The 25,365-nt window shown below is 36.4% G+C and overlaps 1 protein-coding gene across 3 annotated transcripts in view; it reads right to left on the bottom strand.

Annotated features, from left to right (window-relative positions):
- The window catches only part of SNTG1 (syntrophin gamma 1), a 324,602-nt gene that overhangs the window by 85,572 nt on the left and 213,665 nt on the right, over window positions 1-25,365 (bottom strand). For all 3 annotated transcript variants that reach the window (XM_085052813.1, XM_085052812.1, XM_085052814.1), the window contains 4 exons: window positions 22,413-22,515; window positions 20,876-20,958; window positions 16,915-17,045; window positions 11,474-11,603 (listed from right to left, as the gene is read on the bottom strand). In XM_085052813.1, the coding sequence (XP_084908939.1) occupies window positions 11,474-11,603; window positions 16,915-17,045; window positions 20,876-20,958; window positions 22,413-22,515 (447 nt within the window). The remainder of the gene's footprint in view (window positions 1-11,473; window positions 11,604-16,914; window positions 17,046-20,875; window positions 20,959-22,412; window positions 22,516-25,365) is intronic.

Here is a 25,365-nt window from a genome sequence, read left to right as displayed (position 1 = left end):
ATGCACATATTATTAAAATATGTTTGAGGAAACACGTCTGTTTTTCTGCCTGGCACAGAACAAAATAATTGGTAAAAATAATATATTCACTCCCTCTAACATCCGCATCATATAAAAATATGTACTGGTGAAAGCCCAAACATTGATGCAGTCATTGGTCACTTGTACTTAATTTAGTAAATATAAAGCAAAGGCCCTTCAAGATTATTTTCATATTTGCATTTGTTTTTCCATGACTCCTCTTGCAATAAAAAACTTCATTACTTTCTTTGCAGATATCTGAAGTATCTCAGGAAAACTCATTTCAACACCTCAGAACACTTCATGGAAGTGACTTATAATGGTAATACAGGAAATGGGATAAGAAACAGCAGAACAGGTGTCTGCATGTCAGGTCTTTCTGTCTCTCAGATAGAACCTTTCTTCATTAATGGTCCTGATTAAAATTACATTCACAGTTCTGTGGACATTTACCAATAAAATCCACCTTACTAAAGGTTTTGAGGATTAAGCTTCATATTCTTTTTTCCCTTCTAGAGAGAGTTTAGGTTATTCCATCATTTTGCTTCCACAATGTTTTGATTACTGCCCTTCTCCTCCATGAATGGGAACCCTCAGTTTATCTTTTCCCTATTACATATACGAGAAGAAGAATATTTTTTTTTCTTTCTGAGCAAAATAGTAAAGCAATGGAAGCTAGGAGTTCTTCTAAATCGACAGAGCTGCTGTAGGTTTGTATTACAATGAAGAAATATTAAACATATATATATCTACAAATACCCAGTAAAACTTACATTTTCCCTATACAGTAATAATGCTATATAAAGGCTATAATTTTACCCAGGTACATCTGCGTCTGGGAAAGGAAAACAGCAGCCACAATGAATGGGAAAGCAAGGAGGAAAAGAAAGGCAACAATTATTTTTATTTACACCCTTTATTCAGCAAAGATTGATTCTATTGCTCATGCAGACCAAAATATTTTGCATCAGTGCGACTTTCCCAAAGCAATTTTTTTCACACAAATTATGACAGCAGTTAAGAAATCACAGTACTCCAAAATGGTGCAGAACACCTCCTATGAGGTGAGAGCATCTCAACAAGCATGGATTTTAATTTCTTCTCAAAATCTGAGAGACATTCTCAATAACTTTTAAAACTTACGGGAATTGCAAAGGAAGACAGAAGTGAAAAGGGTAAAGAAGGCTTATCTGACTACAACATTCACAAATGCAGAAAATCTCCAGCAGCTAAGTTAAAGACATCTACATGTGGTTTATTTTTGCTGATCTTTCCCTTTCATGTAAAACTTGGCTGCACAAATTTATGTGGACTTTTCTCATCCTGCTTGTATATCCACCCGATTTTCCCAGCCTCTCAGTTGTGCTAAAACAACCGCTTGTGGGACTGCACTGTTTATAAAATCAGGGAACCAAGCTGGGTTAAAAAAATCTGCAAAATAAAAGCTACACTGTAGTATAGGGAGTGAAGTCTCTATGTCCAGTTTGGTCATGGTAGGTAATACCAGAGCTCCCACCCAAGATATGGGAGATACAGCACTCAGGCTGCAGGAGATAAGTATTTATGTGCTACACTTAAGCAATGCTCCCGCTGGATGCATCCTACCAGACAGCCTGGATGAGCCCCCTGTCTCCTGTCAACAGCATTGGCAAGAATATTACATGTGGCTCTGTGGATAGCACAGAGAACAGCCTCTGGAAGGAAGAGCAGAGCTCAGCCCTGCACTGTCCCTGGAGATCCTTTGGCCAGCAAGGAGGTAGAGGCATCAGGCTGCAGCCAGAGGAGCACAGAGAGCTCCTGTCTCTCATGTCATGGTGACTCTACCAACCTGTATTATGCTAAAGTACCATCTTGCCATTTCCTATTAGAAGTAGGAGAGGTAAGTACTTAATTCAAGGAGATGGAATTACCCTCTGGAGATAGCTGCATTCTTTATATATTTAACAGGGTAGAAGTAACTGCCTGTGTTAGGACGATGGGTTCGCTTCCTTCAAGTCTTAAAGATATGTTTTAATATCCTCTTATTACACAGGGAGTTTAGGTAGAGATGATCTTTTCAGGGACAAACAGCTACCATTTCTGTGAGATTAGCTAAATTAGGAAGTAGTTATAAGAAGAGCAGTCTAGTTCATTGGCAATCAGACACCAGAGAACTGCTGAAACTCTTTTGACAATGTTAAACCAACTGAATTATGTGAGAAGCCCCAGCATGTTGACACACCACAGGAAGTTTTTCATCCTTTTTGTTACCTTGCAAAATTGCTTTAGGAAATAAACACAGTGAAAACAACATTTTCTGCTAGGCAGGTAACAGATTTTTCCCTGGAGTAAACAGCCATAAACTTGTGTGTTTGTTCACCAATAGACTTATAAACATTTTTGGAATTTGGACATATACTATTTTAATCTGGATTTTTTATTAAGATTCTTCATCTGTACAAACAGGAAACTTATGAAAAATGCAAATGTATCACATCTACATAGATTTGTTGTACATATTCAAATCTACCTCTGAACAATATGATCTACTATTTGAATGGTCAGTGTCTAATGGGCACAATGAGGTACAAAGAACACTTTTTACTGATCTGTGTGGTTTCAATGCATCACACTGGAAGAGAAGTAGAATATCTATCAGTAATAAGAAATATAAATAAGGTTTGCCTTCTGACTATTAAAAAGTAGCCTTATGAATAAAATTGGAATTATCATGTAAATAACTAAATCATGTATCTGCATTGACCTTACTTCACCTTTCTGCTAATACAGCTAAAAGTAAGGATTAACAAAAATTAAATTCTTCCCCAGTTGCAATTTATGTTGTATTTTATGACACTGAACCATTAAGTAGTCACAGGTGAGATGGACAGGCATTCTTTAATTACCTGCTTGCCTCCTTTCCAGTAGTATTTTATGATTTCTTCATTCTGTGTGTCTAAAAATTAGTGACTACCTTTCCAATCACAGGAGGTCTCATAAAAAATAGAATTTAGGATCCTGTTATGTACTCTTCAGCACATAAAGTACTCTCTTGAAAAACTACCCAAGCATAACTTGCATCAAATTAAAAAATGTATATTCATTTTAATACTGATCAAATATATGTGATTAATACCTTCTGAGAGATTATTTCATATAGTAAAGGACAGCAGTTTTATTTTAGAAAGAGATGAAGCAAAAAAAGTTATTTTATAAAATTTTTATAGACTTAGGCCAAAAGCTGTATCAAGTGATTTCATAAATGCAGTAAAGAAAAATTTACTTTGATTCACTGTACTAAAGTTCCTGATTGGGACAATTAGGCAAATGCCTTTTTTTTTTCAGCCTGCAAAATTGTTTAAAAAATTGTAAACAATTAGAAAACAAAGAAGAAAAGCCGAAACCTCTCATAGTCTCATTACAAATAGTTCAAAAAGGTAATAATTCTCAAAGAAAATGAATAGTTTTTCAGTGCAGTAAGTCAGAGAGTACCATGCACTGGGAAATGAGAACGAAACAAGATGCTTCATTCTCAGTTTTTCAAGCCTGACTTCATGACCTCAATGATATTCTGAAACAAATTCTGGAGGTAATTACCTTATTCGCTGAAATAAACAAAGTGGTTAGAAAAGCCAACGAAACAACCCTGCAATCATGTTGGTGCCCACACAGATGATCAGCACAGCTATAATTTCAGGCATTTCAGATTTTCCCCGCACGTGTTTGCCACTTAACTATGCCAGGTATTTTTAGGAGATAAAAAACTTGTCACAGAGTTTCATAACACCTTTTGTTAGCAGAGAAATGGCAAGTCCAAAGTATTTGGGGCTTATTTCCTCTGCAGCTTAGTGATCATTTGTTGTTTTGCCTATTGGGGCTTATTTGCTCTAACCTCTTAAGCCCACCCTGGAATAGCTGGAATTCCTCCCTTTTCCCACACCTCTGCCTCTTCCTCTTATTCCACTCTGTTCCTCAGGCAAATATAAGCTGTGCACTACTCTAATGCAATTGCTCTCTACGGCACTTTATGAAGCAAGACAACCAAATGGAGAAAGTGCTTTCAACACATTAGGCTACTAATAATGTATACCCTGAGGTGTTTTATAGCTTTTTGAGTGCATTTCAATTTCTTTTAATTCTTTTTTTTTCAGTGGTTGTGGAAGAAAGGCAAAATTTTTGATGTAGCCATCTTTTAAAAAATATATTTTAAAAGTGAGTAAGAGGAAAGGGATGTCAAAACAAGATAACATTGCTTTAAATGCACATAATTATATTTGTGTTTGCTTGGGGTTTTTTAAGATAGCAAAGGGAAGGAATACAGAAGAAAAGGTTATTATTGCCTAGCCTCCCACTTCCCAGTTGCTGTTTTATCAACAGCAGTTTGTGATTCAACATCCTTTTTTAACACATTCTCACTGAAAATAAACCAATTGTGGAATATTGAACATTTTACTCCACAATAAAAACTAGGTTACAGTAGCTGGAAGTCTCCAGCTGCTACTGAAAGGGCAGCTTGGCATTTTGGCATGAAAGGGCAACTTATAATGAGTCCTTTCTTCTTCCCTGTGTTACCTCTCTGCAACCCCCAAATGGCTTAGCTGTATTCCCAGTTAGACTGCTCCTATTTCCTCAATCAAGAGATGTCATTTGGTTTCGGGGTTTTTGCCCTAAATGACAAGCTCTTTGCTATCTTTCACCAAAGTGGAATGTTGAGAGCAAGTGTGACATTCCTCCAAAGTGTCTTGTAACTAAACAGATCATATTTTTTATTATAATGTGTTAACTTAAGCCTTCAATAACGGAGTGAGGGAAGAGAGTGAGTCTCAGAGCTTCTTGTAAATCCTGCAGAGACTAAAGAACATATTGAATATTGATGTTTTGCTTTTATTTAAATATTAGCACGAGGCTAAAATTTAATTTGACTCCATACAAAAGTGGATGAATCAAAGTGCAGGGATTCTTTACTGAGTCAGAGTATCATAGATTAAACTGCAAAAATATTCTCTCTTCAAGAATGTTGCCTTTTTTGAAGACTTACAGTAAAGAGTTAAATTTTAAAAGAAGAGCTTTTGATTTTATTGTCTTTAGGAACATTGTTTCTCTTAAACTGTATTTTAGAGTTCTATATAATACTAATACAGATTTTAATATTTTTATCAGATATTATTGACCACTGCAAAGGTTGTGTACCTGCACACAGCAAAACAGAAAATATAATATTAAAAGTAGCCTGAATAGTTGAAATGTTTGGGAGAAGAATAGAAAGAAAATTTAATTTATTTTGAAAACCTATCATGACTATCTAAAGCAAAACTGCAAGACTGCATGTCTTTATGAGTGCTGTCACCATAATCAGAATGTGTCATAACAAATGCTCCAACTACGAAGACAGAAGTTTCTTGCTACAAATCTCCCAGATAAGGCGACTATTCTGGAATAAATATTCTTGAATAAATATTTCTCAAAGAAATATTCTTTTCTTGCACTGTTTTCCTACCTGTCACATTGTCCTTTAGACTCAGGTACATTACAGAAATACAGATGAAACACACTGGAGAAACACCAGCACAGTTTGGCAAGACTTAAGTTTCTTTGCAGATAAATCAGTACATCTAAGAGGATATCAAATTATCCACAATGCCTTAAACAAGGTAAAAATAAAAAGTTTGCAAAATAAGACACACCACAAATTGCCAAAAACATAAGAAAATATTAGATAAGGCCATATGTTACACTTGATGAAAGTGACTTAGAAACAAATGTGGTTTTAATTGTGCAGCTGACAACAGCCTGCATTTTAAAAAAAAGTGAGAATAAATAGGAGTAATTTAGGTTATGTAATCTGATGCTGCACTGATTAAGTTATTCTTATAGATCTACATGCCTTATGACACTCATACATGAAAAAAAAATGGCAACAGCATTTTACAAGTGCATCAAGTTGTTTTTTTTTTTTAATTTTCCTAGAGAGACCTCAATATCTGTCTATCTGTCTGTCTATTCTTCCCTTTACAAGGCTGAAAACAGAACGCAGAATAAAAACAAAGTGTCACAACTCTGTAGTCACCTGAATGGCTAATACTGCTTAAAAAAGGGCTGCATGTATATTTACTTAATGAAGCCAAATTCATTTGAGTATTTGTGTGGTGAGAAATGTAAAAATATTGTATTAGTAGTGAATGTAAAAATATTCTATTAGTAGACTTCCTATAATTCTCTCTTTTTATGGCCTTCATTTTATAAGGCTTTTGACTTCTAAATTACTGAGAGTATTCAGCTTTTGGACTGCTACAGAATATAACATTGTAAGAGGTTGAAACTAATGGTATTTTTGGATTTCCTTCAAACATGTATAGCTGAGTAATCAAAAAAAGTTAAATATTATTCTAATACACAGATCATAGGGCATCTAAAATCATATAATCCCTGAAAACTCCAAAATTACTAACATTACAGCATTCTGATGTTTTGCCATTGTATTTTAACTAAAAAATTAAAATGTGGAATCTGTTCATTTCATGTGAGTGACATTGATTTATTCATGTAATATAACATTCCACAGTATGTTCTTACTGGTGGTAGCATCCCCCAGAAAAAATGAAGCATTCTACATATTTATTTCAATAACTTACAAACACTGAATGAAGTCCTGTGATATTTTATTTTTCCTGAGTGGAACAGACTGTATTAGCCTAATTATATTTTTCTCCTGTTTTGTACTCTTTGTCTCCTCTTTTACCTAGTGATTTAAAGAATCCCTGCACCCAAACTTCAGCATTGTAAAGTTAAAGTATTACAATTTTCTTTTTTCCAGTGAAAGTGAAATAAATATATTTGTTCTCTTAGCAGCTGTTTCTTTCACTAGGCACTACTTTTTAAGCATACAATCATAGTTCAATTGAACTTTTAAACTTTGCTCAAAACAAAGGCTTAGGCTCTGGGAAACACATACATTGTGCCAAAATTCAGTTTGTAGACCTCTTAATTCTACTGCTTTCATGCTATTGCTGTGCATCGACCATCAACTATGTGTGTCTCATTAATTTCATAATTTTCACATTATTTTACCCAGAAAAATGTAACATAATGGGATGAAGTGAAGTTACTGTGAACTAAATCTTGTAAGATCTTGTGGGCATTCTCAAGATAATCTTAAAACTTTTTGCTGACTCCCTCTTAGCAACTTTACCTCAGCTGCCTGTCATTCCTGTCTGATGAAGTTCATGTTGTTTCTTTGCTGTCAAGTGCTGACTTCAAGGTAAGAAGCATAAATGTGTAACTGTTGCAGTGTCTCTCACAGAAATAATGGAAGAGGAAAGGGAAAAGAAATAATATTGCCCTCACTATAAAAAAAATTGCCACAGAGAAAGCAATGGGCCAGTGACAAATATTGAGTTGGGAGGATAAATCTCCAAAGATTCTATGAATCTATTAGAAGTTGCTAAATCAAATGTAATTTTTTTAATTATTCTTTTGTTACAAAGACCTAAAATGTCTGACTTTTACTGTACTAAAACCATTAAAAAATTTGCTTTTAAGTTTCTTGACAATTGCAGCACATGAGTTAGGGATGTATTGGCAACAGGTAGTTCTTTATAGAGCACATGATTTTGGATTATTTTCTTAAGACTCTTCCGGAGTGTAATTCCTTTAAAAGCTACATGACCTATTGGATACCGTCATGCTAACAAAATAGATGCTAAAGACTAGAAATCAGTATCAATTATCACCAAAATTAATACAGTTTAAAAGTTTGTGGAAAGGCAAATAGTTCATAGCTGAATTGGAACAACTGAACTGAAAATTCCAACTTGGAGCATTAGCAAGAATCAGAGTTCCCAAGCCCAGGTTCAATATAACATATTCAGATTTCAGCACATGAACTTCAGTATCAGGACTGCTCAGACTAAACTTCAGGTTTAATATAATCCTTCTGGTTTTTGAGGCTATTGATAAATCTGGTGAATTTTTAACGCAGATGCAATTCAAGTGACTCAAGTTGGAGAGAAATCCATCTTCAGAAATGAATGATCTTTACAGATTCATCACCTCATCAATTAATATCAACTGTTATATTAAGTCACTTCCAACAGTCCATTTATATAGTGTGCATTTTGGTTTTGGTCGCATACCAATATACAAGTCCATTCATGTTGTGTAATTTTAATCTATTTCCTCTCATATGAGAGAGTGCTTCTTGGGAGCTAAAGAAATTAAAATTAGAAGTTATCACTCTCAGTATTCTTAAAACACTGGAGGACACTTGTGCTACCTCCTGAAGATGAAGAAAAAGAGTGCATACCTTTTTGATAAAAATCTGAAATGAAGTAAACTATATCAGTCTGCATATGGATTTTTTTATATATCTCTGCATTAAAATTTTAACTATCTTGTTGCAAAATAATATGAGTTCTATCTCATATTGTCCAATGATTGGTAGTCTAACCACCACAGGAAAAATGTGATTGCTTGCAGACACCATCTTCCAGACTCCATTCAGTTAGCAACACTGCCTTTCAAAAATTGTTAGCATGTCAAGGCATTTTGGGTTTGCTTCTATTCCTGCATTTCTGTTATCTTCTTGCTCTCTGGTAGATATTGCCTATACTACAATCCTGCAATTGAGTCACATCACCTTTGTGTCAGATGTGGATATAGCAGATCATGAGAGAAGAGTTTTTGACATTATTTTTACAAAATTTTAATTGAATATAGCTTCAACAAGGTATTTTGTAGCCAGGGATCCAAATTTCACAACTATTAGATACATGGGGGAACATTATACTTGTTATTCACATTTCTGGGGTTTGAACAACTAGATAATTTTTTTTCAGCCAGTTTGTGTGTGAAAAAGTAAAGTAATTCAGATTTTCTGATTGAGACTAGTATGCTTTGTTTTTTTGAGTTTTTTTTCTTTGTTTGTTTTGGTTGGTTGGGTTTTGGGGTTTTTTTGTGAGGTTTTTATGGGGTTTTTTTTGTTTGTTTTTTGTTTTTTGTTTTGCTGTTGTTGTTGGTTGGTTGGTTTTGTTTTTGTTGGATTTGAGGTTTTTTGGTTTGTTTGTTCGGTTTTTTTGTTCCATTTTTGTCAAAAATACCCAGGCATTTCTTCGGGAGATTTATTCAGAGAAACTTACTTTGGCCCCTCAAAGACACCAGTGACAGGATATATATATATATCTCCTTAGGTATCAAGTATGAACTCACAACCCTAGAGTCCCTTACCAGTCAAAGGAAAGACAGATATGTCCTGAGGGAATTGATTTCATTATAAAATAGATGTCAACAGTAAATAATAAGATTCACTTTTTAGATATTCTGCTTCAAGACATCTAAAGTTAGGTAAGAGAAATTCCACCAAAATCTACAGAGCCCAAACTTGATACACTGGTAAAGGAAATGCTTTCAGAAACAATCTAGCTGTTACAGTCCTTTTTTTCTGCTTTCTTTCTGCTTCCTTCTTTTTCAAAAGCTAGACAGATCTGAGAAACAGCATGTAAGTTAACATTTCTATGAGCTTCATAGTATTTAAATGAAACAAAGTATTTTCTGCAACCCCTGCATAGAAATGAGAAGGTAACTGAAACTAAAAATTAGCCAATTTGGCCAAAGCATTAAATAAATTCCTTCACTCTCCTTGTTTCTTTGACACTAGATGACACAGTAAAGGAGAACGACTGTGAGTAAATGTCCCTCTCAGAGGAAAAAATGCTATCAACAGTATGTGCATGTCAATAACAATCTTGTAAAGAAAGAAAATACAGGGACTTCTAATCACATCTAATCATTCTGTGCAACAGTTTGGGTTTTTTCCCCTCTCTGTGTTCCTAATGTTTCTTGTACTCACTTACCACTTGTGCTGTCAAATAACTAATTCTTTCTGGCAACTGACAATTTAAAAGAAAAGTATATTATAGGAAAGAGAGTGTCATTGTTTTCCATAAATTCATAAGAGCCATGAACAAGCAGGACACTTCTAAAAATAAACTCATGGATAATTATCATTAACCCTAAATCTCACGGCTACTTTACAGGATGTCTTTGGGATAAGGTAAGGACAAAGATTGGCATAATAATAGCATAATTTAGCATATTTACCTCAGAAAAAATTAGATCAATTCTTTCTCTATTTTATGGAAACTATCATAGCATTATAAACTGTACTCAGAAAAAAAAATCATGTAATAACATTGCATTGACAAAATTCAAGTTATGGTAAGTAACCATAATTATAGTTTCATCCGAGCTAAAGTGTTTAAAAACACCTGTAAAATGTAGGTGCCTCTGTCTATTGTTACAAGCAAACAAATACACTGATTTAAGTAGCAAGAACCATTAATAGACTGAAGTAAAGATGGCAAGAGAAAAAAACCAAACAAACAGAAGCCTTAATTGTCAGGATGCCCAGTAAGACAAGAAAGGTTCTACATAGCAACAGCACTTTAAGGATGAATAAATAGCCATGAAGTTCGCTGGTACTGCATGGAAGCTTGCAGATGGCAGATGAATTCATGTCTGTCATGTTTTTATAATACAATGACTTTTACATATTGCTGCCAGATGGAACATAGTTTTGCATCTTCATTATAAATCTCCAAGAAATACAACTTCCTTCAATGTGTTCCCTATATTTGAAACAAAAGCAAATTCACAGACAGATTTGGGAAGCTAAAGCAGATTTAAGGAAATCTGAAAGAATATAAATTAAACCCTTAAGGGCTTCCTTGTTATAACTCAATTCAAAATAATGGACTTCCCCATGTGTTTTCTATTTTTGAGGAAAACTGGAAAGGTATCATACGGATTTCTAGAGGGTGAGCCACATTTACATTTTTAAATGTAAATGCATCCCAGGCAGGTCCAGAGACCCCTCAATCAAACTTAGTTTGGAAAAATGTTTACATAACATTTATTCCTGTTACAATAAAAATAGGTATCCATCCCACAAGCTCAGATCACAGGAGTGCATGAAGCATAAATGCATTTAACCATTGCTGATGACAAACATCTGTATCTATAACATACCACAGAAGCACCCTGCCCTCCTCATCATGTTAAATGATACCTAAACAGACCTAAAATCTAACTCAGATTAGTTATACCAGTTTTCATAGAGATGTGCTTTCTCAAACTGTAAAGAAAGTACAGAATTTTTGTATTTTATATATGTTCATGCATCACACCTGGCTTCTTCCTGTGTGTCTGGTCTTTGCTTCTAATCCTAATTGGTATTGCTAAGAAGTGAATAACTCTGATAGCAATGAAGTAAACTATATGACTGTAGGGAAGAATATTTTCCCATTCAATGATTTCTCACAGAGTCTGATTTGACGACAAACTTGAGTTGACTTCTTTCAGACAGCCTCAAGCATTGTTTATATGCAGATAATTCTCTGTGTGAACCCATTAGGCTTTTACGACAGTTATAATCAAATGTGATTGGGAAACCTTCTGGCTTACTGGGATCCATACTTACATTGTGCTTTGTGAGGTTGGAAATGTTACTTGCTATTGCTTGTAGCCAGTCAACACAGTCTTCAGCAGAGAGACACTGAATTATTCCACTGCAAACCCCATCCACAGCAATTACTTGGAACGCATTTTGCCTATAGACATATCATAACAGATCAGGTCAGAATAAAATTTTATCTGTTCTAACATATCACCTTAACAATACTTATAGAAACGCTTTTCTTTCAACTACAATGAAGGTCAGCCACTGAACACAGACAAAATGCTGCTTTTCCTGTTTTATAATATCTGACATATTAAAATGATTGTGCTAAAAGGTCAACTCAGACAATATTAAGCTTCCATAGGGCTATAAGAAAATTCCACAGACCAGGTCCACAGAATGTTGACCATCAGGCTGTACAACTTCAGAAGCTGAGCAAGTGAAAGAGCAGATGCATATATAAGACTTTAATACAGCAGGCTACAGAGAAGGAAAATGCATTGGAAACCATAGACAATAATCTGGGAAATTCAGTGAATACCAGCATCTTTTTCTTAACAACAACTTTGTTTCATTTTTACAATATACTGTCTAAAGACAGTTAGATTGCTGTCTGGAAGCCCCTTGTTGGCTGCTCCTGATTATGGAATTTTGTTGCTCCTCTAAGCTATTGTTTGAAAAGTTGGAAAACTCAAAATTTATCAGGTAGCATTAATGATTTTTCCTATTATATTTCTGAATATAGGATCATGACCAAAATACATTCCTACCTCTGTCTCTATCCCAGCACCAGTCTAGGAACATATACAAAAAGCTGTTGTGCATTATAGACTGATTTTCCACTTCCAAGCACTGGGCACTTACAGAAGAAGAGAAAATTTTCAGATCCTAAAGCAGTAAAAGACCTAATTTCTTCAGTAATCAGCCTAACTTGCTAAAAGCTCTTGTAAGACTCACAGGTCTCTGGCTTCAAAAACAAAAAACCTCAATACTAACCCATATCCCAGAGTAGGACATTACTAAACATACAGAGAACACCAAGTTCCACTGCTGACATTCTGCTACAAACCAAACTGTTAATGATCAATTCATGGTTTAGGACTAAGTACATCATTCAGATTCTTTGAGAATGGCTCAAACAAAGTACGTGGTATCTTCAGGGTAAAACTGAGTGTCACTAATGACAGTTCCTGACATCTGAAGACAGATACCAATTTTGAAAAGCTGTTTGTCAGGGCTTTTTTACCTCTCAAATTTTTTTTCTAGCTGTATAAAATGCAAGGCTAATATCTATCTTCACTACATCCATGTAGAGAACAGGCTGTTCCTTCAGTCAGGAGAAACAATAAAAATGAACTAGAGACATGCCTTTGCTTTGAGAGTTCTAGCATGAGAACCAGCTTTTGTAGGATAATGAGGCTTACATTAATACCATCTTGCTGGGATCTGTGATTTATTTAAATCCATCAGTTAAGTTGCCTTTTACATGGGTAGTGATTTTCTTTTAAATGACAAAAAATAGGAACCAAGACAGACTTTTTTCAGAGACTCATTTACACAATAATTCCAGTAAAGTTTTGAGGAAGATTTATTTAAATATTCTTGAACAAATTTCTAAGTACTTACATGAAGGCCATAGCATGGGCTCAAAATTGTTGACTATGTCTTTTGAGAAAAATAGCACTAATTTCAGGACTCACCTTGTTTCTACATAGCCTATTGTAAACCAAAGCAGGAGTCTAAGAACTCTATTAATATGTGACACTAACTGAAGCACAAAAACTTCAATATGTTCCAGATTGAATCCTGATGCCCAAATTTCCCTTACACTACAAACACAGTAAATCTGGAGCACTTGGGGCACCAGATTGTTCCTACTGTTCCTAGGAATTTGGTCTGTGAAAGTACAAAACCATTCATCCATAATGTTATTACCCAAGTATCAATAAACACAGAGAGTATGATACATGGTTGCCTAATAAATTACTTGTGAATGTGTCTTGGCAGTAATCTATCCTTAGATTATTGTACTAGCATTTTCTTGAATGAGTCTACCAGCCCAAGTCCATAATAACATGCAAACCTGAGAACATAATGTATTAAACACATGTTTTGTACTAAATGGAACAAACAGCAGATTAATCACTTTATAATAACCAAAAAAATATGAGATTGGATTAACTCTTATTCAACTACACATTTCAGGTTCTCTGCCTTCTGGAACTCAAAAGCTGTATTTGAAATTAATAAGCTTTCCAAGATCAACCTGTCTTGTAGAATTCTGTATGAATACCCTCCAGTATTTATATGTCTCAAGCACCCCACTAGAAAAGCTAGAACAAAACTATGAAGTTTACTATTGTATGTGAGAATGATATATTTCCATATCAAACTCTGAAATGTAAAAAGTTACTAGGTTTTACATAGTGAAAACAACCTTGCAAATACTAACTACAGAAAATGTAATGAATTAGCTTTCATTTCATGTTGCTTCCTTATTTTTAATAGCCTTTCTTTTATGTTGCTGTTTATAGCAGTCTTTTTAAAAAGTATCTACCTTTCATAACAAATTCTGAGGGGGAGTAACATTTAAAAATGTTTACAGTTATTTAAAACAGTTTTATAAACTGTCTTGCTAGCAACATAAAATGTTGGTTCTATGCTTTAAGAAAATCCCACTTCTGCTCTCATATGCATCCTGCATTTTTGGGGTTTTTTTAAGTACTCTTACTTCATTATGTTAGACATAATAGAAGGACATAAGGAGAAAACTATGAGAGTAGTTATTCAAGTTTGAGTATGAGTTTTTACATTTATTTTCTAGCAATTCAAATCTCAGGAACATCATTACTACCTAAGAAACTTTCTTTGTTATGTACAAGTTCTATAATTTGCACTTTAAGCTTTTTTTTATTGATGCAGAAGACTGAATTTTAAAACCCTAGATCTATGAACAGCTGAATATGTGCTAATTTTCCATGTGAGTAGCTCTATTCAATTCAATACCTCATCTGAAGTATACGGTAGAATAGATCTCAGATTTGACTGTTATAATTTTGGGCCCTTTCTACTTCATTGTTAAATATGGAGCTGAAGGCTTTCACAGAATTTAGTAGAACACCTCCTGCCTCCATGGTGACTTTATCCTGTTTCAGTTCAGTTCAGCCAGGAAGCCTTAGCAGCCTTTGGTTTACACCTTGCCTCCCTGGGCCAGCTATTGCTCCTCACCAGACCAAGGTTCATGCAGCCAAATAAATAATGATCCTGCTATTGCTGGTCAAAAGCTGCAGGCTGGCTTTAGCTCCACAGTGATCTACAACAACTACTGCCTATCCTGCATTACTTTCAGCTCTGTGAATAGGAGAAATGGATGGCAGGCCCTGGCAGTGTAATTCTAAGAAACAGCCCTAAGAACCACCTGAGGCAGTGGATGGCTTTTGTGCAACTATCAAATGTTTACTGAGGACCAATGAGAAGGAAGCAGGCTGCAATAAGAAACAATAAAATTAACTCCACAAAGAGGCCGAACAGGTTCAAGAAGACTTCTCTTCCCCCTAGCTTCTGGGGGGTTTCATAAATCCCCTCCTAGGTGATTGATTAGAAGAAGGAATTATGGAGGAACACGCTCTGTACCTTTACACAGCTTTCCTCCAGTTAATGCCTTTACATTCTGGAGCTCCCAGAAGCATTTCAGTATGAGAACTTCATTCTTAGATACACAGAGGATAAATAAAGAGCATACAATACCTAGATAGCTAAAATTTTTAACAAGTATGATCTTATATACTTGTCTTGCTCGACTTTGTAGCTACTTTCATTCTATTTCACTGCTTTACAAACAGTAATCATTACAGAATATTTTTGTCTTCCTTCCTAATTTCTTCTGATTTATTAGGATAATATTAAATTGCACAATGACAAGTTCTAGGTCTGTATTGGGTCTTTCCGAGATGAATTTCATTTTCCCCACAGCAGCTCTCATAGTGCTGTGCTTTGTATTGATAGCTAGAAAGATATTGATTACACAATAGTGTTTTGGCTACCACTGAGCAGTGTTGGCACAGCATCAGAGCTGTGTCTCCAACATTGCCTCCTCACCAATAGGCTAAGGGAACAAAATCTTGGGAGGGGGAAATAGCCAGGACAGCTGACTCAAAGTGACCAAAGGGATATTCCATATGACTGACATGTGCTCAGCAATGAAAGCTAGGAGAAGGAAGAGGATGGAGGCATTAATTAATTAATTATGACACTTGTCTTCCAGAGCAACTACTACATACTCCAAAGCCCTACGTCCTCACTTGTGGCTGAACATCATCTGCTGCTGGGAAGTACAGAATAAATATTTTGGGTTTTTTGCTTCTATGGGTGGCCTTTGCTTTTGCTTTATTAAACTGCCTTTATCTTGACTCACCAGATTATTTCCATCTTATTTTCTTCCCCTTCATCCTGTTGAGGAGGTGAGTGATAGAGAAGCTTGGTTGACACTTGGCCTCCAGCCATGGTCAACCCACCACAATGATGCCTTAAGGTTAAACCTGACTATGAGCTTTGGACAGCTATCCCCAGGATTGCGAAAAATTGGCAATGAAATTATATGTTGACACACGCAAAGCAAAATGTGGGAAAAAATAACCTTAGCTATACAGAAACAAACAAAAAAATCCCTAGTGTAGCTATAAACATGAAGCAAAGAAGTACAAGAACTGGGAGTTGATTATCAGCTCAGGCTCTTGCTCATGGTCCTCACCTGAGTATGGGTGCAGCTACTCCTGTGCCTGGACATGTATCCCACTGATTTTGACCTGCAGACTGAGTTCCCAGCTAAACTGAGTCCCACCTGACCATGATGGACTCCTCCAAAGACTGTCCCTAAGCCTTCTCTGCTCCTCCATGGGGAGCACTGGTATAAGATCTTTGTCTGCATGGACAATGCCTCATCCAGCCTCACTGCCACCCTCTCTAGGTTCATCTTCCCCATGGGGCAGCCTGCCCTTGCTGCTCCCAAACAAGATTATTTCACCCAGTGTAGTTATCAGATGAACTATATAACACAAAAAAAAAGGAACAACATTTAAAAGATATAATTATATTGCAGAGCTCAATGCTATAATGCATTGCAAAAATCAAAGACATAAAAAAAAGCAACTTAGAAGTTTTTGAGGACAGGAGCATTAGCAGTTATTAAATATGATGACCTCTGTGGCATCTCAAAATGTGAAAGGTGCTGAGCACTAGATGTAAGTAGGAAGATCATCCATCATCTCCCCACATACCTGAGCCCAGCTGATGTCAGAGAATATGAGCCAAGGTGGATCTAGACAGACCTTTATGAAAGCTCCAGTTTCATGTCTCTGGCAGCTGCAGTTGAACTAAAAATGCAATTTCTCTCACCATGCAACTCCCTAGGGCATTCATCTGTCAACCAAGAAGTCAAGTTTCAACTTTCTGAACTTCTTTACCTGCACAAATCTGATCCTGGAAGGTACTGGGAAAATCGTGAATGAAGAAGTGGAATTAATCGAAGATCACACCACCTTTTTTCCCACCTAAGTCCTGGGGATGCTGGCCATGAGGAACATGATAATGTATCCTGAAAAACATTAAAAGGTCCTTCTCAGTTTTGAATTTCATTGTAAGTACTCAACAGATATGGAGAGAAAGAGAGAGACTTCAAAGACTTTATATTTAATTTATCAGTGTTCCCAAATCAGTTGTCATCAGTTTTAGTGAGCATTGGAAAGATTCTGAAGAGGATCTCTAAGTTATTCACCATACAACCATAATTCAGTTGTTTCCTGTGACCCTGTACATTTTTACATACATATCTATTCCAATGATACCAGCTCAAACCCCAGTAATTGGGAATGGGATTTAACATGTGATGAAAATTGTCAAAATTGTCAAAACTACATACTTGTGATGCATATTTTAATTTTACCTATTTAGACAAGACATTGCATATATGAAAACTTAACTTCATCATGTTTATGATCGTATCTACAAAGAATGACTATTTAAAAATCCACAGCCTAATTTGCCCAGTATTTTTAAATAATATAGATTTGCATGAGAAATGCTTATAAAAAGGGAAATTATCAACATCTGTTTTTGAAAATACAACACCTCTTTCTTTCTTTATAAAATAGGGCTAGTGGTATTTTTATGAGAGAGCATGATTTTTAAAGTGCCTTCTCATAGTGAAAAAGGATGAGGAAAAGGCTGAGGTATTTAATGCCTTCTTTACCATAGTCTTTAATAGTAAGACCAGTTATTCACCTGGTAGCAACCTCTGAGCTGGGAGAGAGGGATGGGGAGCAGAGTGAAGCCACCATAATCCAAGACGAAAAGGTCAGTGATCTGCTGCAGTACTTATACACACAAAATTCTATGTGGCCAGATGAGATCCACTGAAGGATAGTGAGGGAGCTGGCACAGTGAGTCACTTTCCGTCATTTACCAGCAGACCTGGCTACCAGAGAGGTTTCAGTTGACTGGAAGTTTGCAAATATGAAGCCCACTCACAAGAAGGGCCAGGAGGATCTGGAGAACTACAGGCCTGTCAGCCTGACCTGGGGAAGGTCAGGGAGCAGATCAACTTGAATGACATCTCACATCACATACAGGACAACCAGGGAATCAAGCCCAACCAGCACAGGCTTATGTAAGGCAGGCTCTGCTTGACTAGCCTGATCTCCTTTTATGACTAGGTGACCAATCTAGTGGACGAGGGAAAGGCTGTGGATGTTGTCAACCTGGATTTTAGTGAAGTCTTTGGCACAGAATTCTCCTGGAGAAAGTGTCTGCTCATGGCTTCAGTGTGTGCACTCGGTGCACTGGGTAAAAAGCTGGCTAAAAGTCTCCTTCAAGTGAATTAAAAAGACTATAAATTAAGAAATAAGAGTATGGCTGTAAGCCACAGAGTCATAGAATTTCTGAGTTGGAAGGGACTCACAAAGATCATCAAATTCAACTCCTGGCCCTGGACTGCATCCTGAACAATCCCACAGTGTGCCTCAGGGTATTTGTGCACCCTGTCAGGCTTAATGCTGTGACCACTTCCCTGGGGGAGCCTGTTCCAGTGTTCAACTACCCTCTGAGTGAAGAACCTTTTCCTAATATCCAACTTAAACCTCCCTTGACACAACTTCAGGCCATTCCCTTGGGTCCAGTGACTGGGCACCACAGCGAACAGATCAGTGCCTGCCCCTCCTCTTCCCCTCACAAGGAAGCTGCAGACTGTGATGAGGTCTCCCCTGAGTCTCCTCACCTTCACGCTGAACAGACCAAGTGACCTCAGCCACTCCACACACGGCTTCCCTTCCATACCATTCTCCACCCGCTTTAGTCACTCTCTAATAGCTTTAGATCTTTCTTATACTGAGGTACCCAAAACTGCCTCCAGCACTGAAGGTGAGCAGAGCAGGACAATCCCCTCCCTTGCCTGGCTGGCAATGATGTGCCTGATGCACCTCAGGGCAGGGTTACCCTCCTGGCTGCCAGGACCCTGCTGATTTATGTTCAACTTGCCATCCACCAGAACCCCCAGGTCCCTTTCTGCGACACTGCATTCCAGCCTCTGGTTCTCCAGTCTATCTGTACATCCAGCATTTGCCTCTCCCAGGTGCAGAATCCAACACTTCCCTTGTTAAACTTCATATGGTTGGTGGCTGCCCAGCTGTTAGATTTGTCTAGGTCGCTCTGCAAGGCCTCTCTGCTTTCAAGGGAGTCAATAGTTCCTCGAAATTTTGTATCATTTGCAAACTTAGTTAATATCCCTTTGAGTCCTGAACTCAAGTCTTTGATCAAAATGTTGATGAGTACTGGGCCTAAGATGTAGCTCTGAAGAACCCCACTAGTGTCCTGTCACCAGCCTAATGTCACTCTGTTCACTATAACTGTGTCCAACCCATGAGCCAGCTGCTCACCCACCATATGTATTTATCCAGCTGTCATAAATCCTTCCAGAAAATATTCTAAGAGAAAGGAAGAACTGGGGAATAAGAGTTGTACATAACTTAGGAATTCATACAGAGGTCTCCTTTGGTGTTACAAAGAACTCTGCTCCCCTGAAAAGGGACATCTGAGATAAGAACCATATCTTGGTCTTCACTAGAAGAATTTAATTTAGGGTGAATTGTAGACTTATGATATCAGATTATATTATTTAAACTGAAAGAAAAACATTTAGTTTCAGTAAATTTTTATCATTTCAAATAGAAATTATAGCTAATCTAGATCTGTTTTGACACCTTCAGAAAAAGAATTCACAAGTGAAAGCATGTTTTTTATCATAAAAGCAAAGTTAGAATTGTAGGGGCTAACAGAATAAATCAGTTTAGGATCTACTGCCACAGCCTTTTTACATACATACATACATACCTATACAGACTGCTGAGACAAGTCTGCTTTTGTTGTTGCTACACTAGTTACATATATTTTTATTATTATTTTATCTCAATTTTATTGGTGTTATCTATTTATAAATTCCAGACGCTAAATTTTGTATTCCTCCTAAAAGTTTTCCAGATTATAATCAGGTCTGTTGAAAATCTGTTTAAATCTGTTGAACTGATATTTAAATCTGTAGACTGCTATTAAAAACCTTTAATACTAAAATATGGAAGTACAATAAAACAAGATGGAACTCAGAAATGGCTGCTAAACAAGGCTTACCTCTCAGGTTTTTAAATATTTTTTAAATATTTATGATCCATACTGGTTTATTTATTCTGTGCTTTTTATATTTTCATCTGTCACAAGACAAAATCCTCAGTAAAGAAACCTTTAGAACTATATAAAATAAAGTAAATTTTGCATTTTCTCACTAAGAAAAAGTTTTTAAGTCCCTTGTGGCACTTCAAAGGCATCTTTTCCTAAATATCTGATCAGACATCTGTAGCATTTATCCCGGAGAAACTCTGCTCTATAATGCTATCACACTTCAGGTAAGATTTTAAGTGCATATTACCAGAAGCAAAACACTCTCACCTTAAAAATAGGCAAAAAACATGCACCTAATCATCTTCTCCCAAAAGTTTTGGATAATGAATGCAATATAAGTAATGGAAAAATATTCTCCAAAATCTTTCTGCCATTTTCATAAATAGATATATTTTCATTTTAAGAATTTTAATTCATATGCAGAGAAGACAAGGTAGAAGAAAAAACTTTTACAAAATCCCTACTGCCCAAGTAAACAGCAATCACATGTATCAAGGCACAATCTCAGCTGTAATAATTTGTCATAGTTTAATTCCCAGCCATAATATCTCCGGCTACTCTTTTTTTCCTCTATGGAACTTTCTGTCTCCAGAGTTAGCTAGAGTTCCTCCCCTGTTGCTGTCTCTTAGTGCTTCCACTTAGCTATTATACTATAATTATTCTCCTGTGTAATTCCATCAAGGAGATTCAAGCTCTTACCGTGTTGTTGGGGTGGTAGTTGAGATGCAAACCACTGTCACACAGGGGAGAGGATGTGCCACTGCTTTGGTCACTGGGGGCACCTAATACAAATACGAATTGACAAAAAATTCTTCGTTAATCTGGGATGCCGCAATTCAAATTTGTATATGTATGTATGCATTCTCCCCTCCCCCAAATAAATTCTATCATATATAACATTCATTTACTTTCTCCATTCAGCCAGTATCTGTCTTCTGGCTTGAGGGGAATGCCTCTGTAAGCCACATAGAGGCTCAAGAAAACCTCCCCTCGTGCTTTGCTTAAAAAAGTTAACATCTGCTTGGTAAGAAAAAAACTTTGCAATGTTTCTTTCAAATTTGAAAATAAAAGGGAAGTGTGTACCTTCTCTCTTGGTTTTTCCTTGAAGTAACTTGTGAGATAACCCTCTTGTTATCTCAGTGTTTACAGTTCTAAATATTCTTGTAATGGTTTAGGAAATTACAGTGCTACACCTCAAAAGTGACATGATAGGATCCATGCAAATGCATGTTCCCGTGCATCACTCAGGCTACTCTGTGGTACCACAGTCTTTCATAAAAGGGACAAAGGTAGCTGGATACATTTTTATTTAAGAATGTAGCACTCCCAATTTTTTCTTGTTTCACTTAAATTTAATACATAGACAAAAGAAAATGACAGTATTCTAGCAAAGTTTCGTAAAAAATGCTATTTCATAATTTAATTTATTAAATTCCTACTAGCTTAAAATTGAAGGCTAGAAGAATTGAAATCAAAGATTTATTGTTCTGTTGCTTAAAATTTGAGCAATTTATTTCACTCTCTTAGGGAGCAAAAAGCAGAAGGAAAGCAGAGGTGGCAAAAGGCACAGGCTGATACATAAATATGCTTATATATGCTGCAATTGTCTATAATTATGCATCCACACTCACAATTTAATATAATTAAAGGAAGACAGCTGTCTCCCTGTGACTCTCATGGGGCTAGTTGACTAAAACACAGTTTGGACTTAAACAAAATACTTATCATCCCAACGTAATTTATTCTTAGGTAGACAGACACCTCCATGAAAGCATCTGAATTTTAAACAGCAAAGTTAAGTCCTCCAATTATGCACACACCGTCTCATTTTCACATTTACAAGAAAAAAATCCCTGAGACTAAAATAATATCTGATTCTGCCCAGAAAACTGATTTTAAATACTCTGCATCAGGATGTGAGCTATTGCAAACTAATGTAATTCTACTGTTTTACCTGCAAATTGATTTTGCAGGTAAAACAGTAGAATTCAGTACCTGAGGCACTGATTCGCACCAGCCAAATGCCTGGTTATCTGTTTTTCAAGCAAAGATAGCAATTTTTCTCCCGAGGTCAATGTTTACATAAGCCCTGGCAATAGGAACAACTCATATTCAGGCAGTAATGCTGATTGCAAAAGTTGCTGTCAATCATCCTCAATGCACAGTAGTTTCAGAAGCTGTGAGTGTTCACGAGTATTGAGTTCAGGGTTTTGCTGGCCAAGTAATAAAGGCTTACATGCACAATCTTCATTCAGTGGCAGTTTGAGAAAAGCAGGTGCTCTTTTCAGAAAGGACACAGTTAGGGTCACTTCTTCCCCTGCATTGCGAAGGACCTGTACCTGGAAAAGAAATATAGACAGACACCTTGAAATAAACGTATGACCAAAACGGGTTAGCAAATGTAAGCAACACCACACAGCTTTCACATACCAGAATTTAACTGCTTAACAATTTATTGCTATTACATTTGTTTGAGAAGAAAGCAAGAAATATAGCCTGGGATGTCCTTGTCTGTTGTATTTCCAGCCACACATACAGTTAATGGGGTGAGGGTCATTGGCCTCCTATATTAGTACTGGCTTTGACCTAGGCTATTGGACAACTTACTCCTTGAAACTATTCAGCTATGTAACTCCTTGTTTCAGGTCTGGCATAATCTACCCTAGCAGGTATGTATTTAAAAAAAAATAAATATATATTTTCTCTAGGCAAAGCCATCTTCTAAATCCTCAACCAAAACAACAGCAGTAGTTTCCACAGCTGTGCCATAATCCTATGAGCAAGTCTTTCCAACAGTCAGAGTTAAATTTAGCTGAAGCGCTCCAGCATGGATGAGAGACCTAATCTTCACCACAGACACAGAAGAAAAGTACCTATTTTAAGCCTTAAATCTTAGATAAACACACTTAGGTTTTGCCAAAGGGCAGCTTACATTTTGGATATAGAATGTGCAAAGCACCTATCCAGCTGTGAATACTTTTAGCCTTCCTGTACTTTCCCACAGTTACCCCTGCGGCTTTTTTTCACCTTTACCTTTTGTGTGGTACTGCTGTAGACACCCCAAACATACAGCAGAGTGAGGGAACTCCAGGCACCTCCCCAGAGTGGCAGAAATGAGGCACAAAAAGCAACTGAGCTAAATGCTGTACTTAACAGAGGAGGAGGAACGTTTGCATCGACTTATAACATGAGAGTCAAGAAGAGTCAGGTCTGTTTCAGAGAATAACCATTTCCTGTTCTGGCTCTGTATCTTCAAAACTCTTCAAAGGCTGATTTAATTTAGGCTTACAGTGACAGAAGATTGCACCATGCCTCTCTCTCTGAGTGACTGTGTTTGTACTGTGCAGAGAGCCAGCTCACAAGGAACAACATTCAGAGAGCTGCCACACAGTGAGACATCAGGCAAACATTTTAAACTGGCACAGATCTGCTCCCTTTCTGCTGTGCAGCTGGATAACACACAGGTAAACCTTCTGTCATGCTGCTGCTCGTGAGAAAGCCTTGTAAATAATTTATGAAGCATTGCTATTCTTTAATTATGCCTGTCAATAACCTACTCAATAGATATAGTTACATGTATGTGTACAACTATACATTGGGATGCTTTCACATGGAATCACTGTATTATGCCATTAACTTAAAGAAATTCTTCAGGGAAAAATGTCAACTTTGCCTTGAAACACAATAGTTCCTACTTCATGCTGGTTGCCACAGAGGACTAACAATATGATGACAGAATATTTGATTCAGTATCTGAAATTTTAGGCTCTTTATTGTTTAAAATAGCACAGTGGTTGTCAGTGCACATTTTGCAGTATAGTATGTATTTGTATGCATGTGTGCAAATAAACACAGGAACATCACAACAAATTTAATTATCTTATACTACATGCCAAAAACTTCACCTGTAACAATCATTTAGGTTGAAACATGAGTCTCTTTTATGAGCAGTTCCCAGTTCTGAAACATTTTCTACCTTAAAATTTGCAAGCAGCAATTATTTCACAGAAAGATGACTTGCAATCTGCAGAAAAGTAGATCAAGATTCTGAAGTCCTGAATTCAACCAGAGAAACCATCATGTATCCTCAGCCTCCATAGAAAATCCATCCTTTTCCTCTCTTACATAGCAGTCACACAGCTCAGAATAGTCAGAGCCAAAGCAGAAATTTACAGGTATATATTCTCTATTGTTTCGACAGATGTGGATAGAGAAATTGCAGAAAAATACAGCTACTCTCTGCCTTTAAAATAAAATATTTCTTTTTACTTAGGAATGGGGAATAAATAAGGGGAGAAGTTACAACATGACCAATTTTAAAGTCACCTTTTAAGATAAGAATAAGTGGATATTATCTGTGAAAGAAGCTGAGACAGTAAACTGCCCTCAGTTGTTCTTCCAAGAGTCTACATGATTTCACTTGATAATATATTGCTCTGCAAAGCCTGTAAGATGCCGTAAGTAGTCTACTGTGACCTTTTTCTCTAACCTCTCTCTCCCTCAAACCTCTTTATCTCATAGGATGAAAACTTTAAGCTGGAACACATTTCAGTTGAAATCAGCAATACTTATATTAGTGAAGGGTATTTTGGAGTGTATGAAGCATATAATCCAGAAAGTGACTAGATTTTGACATGCAGAATAAAGACAAAAGAGAGATAAAAGATTAAAAGAGAAGACTTCTAGGCAATGATTATAACAAAGAGGAGATGAGTTATCGATCCCATTTTGCTTACTTTCTAGTCATTAACAAAGCCATTCTGGGAAATAAGGTGAGGTGAAGAGAATGGAAATTTTAATTACTTCATTGTATTTTTCTAGCTTTCAGTTGAAAGCTTTACTGGTATTTTACATTCTTTGTCCTTACTTTACATAAGAAATGAACAATTATTGAACTGTTTTAAAGGGAGCATGCCTTAGAACATTCATTTACTTTGTGTCCTCATTGACCATGTACAGCATGTCATACTGCCATTCTTCCATGCAGAAAGATGAGGTACAATGGGAAATCTGCACCTAGTGACAAATGCTTTTACTAGTACACAAGAACAGCTCATATACATGAATGGAAAATTGATAAATTTTACCAAAAAAAAAGGAACAGCCAAAGGTTATATTACTAATTGTTACGGGGAGCTATTTTTATGAAATAAAACTCAGCACTTGAAAAATGGAGTTAAAGAGTTTGT

The sequence above is a fragment of the Lichenostomus cassidix genome, chromosome 2 (genome assembly GCF_008360975.1).
Source record: "Lichenostomus cassidix isolate B80296 chromosome 2, HeHo_3.0, whole genome shotgun sequence".
Taxonomy (NCBI): domain Eukaryota; kingdom Metazoa; phylum Chordata; class Aves; order Passeriformes; family Meliphagidae; genus Lichenostomus; species Lichenostomus cassidix.
Note: the sequence above shows the minus strand (reverse complement) of the source record. Positions and strands in the feature narration are given on the sequence as shown.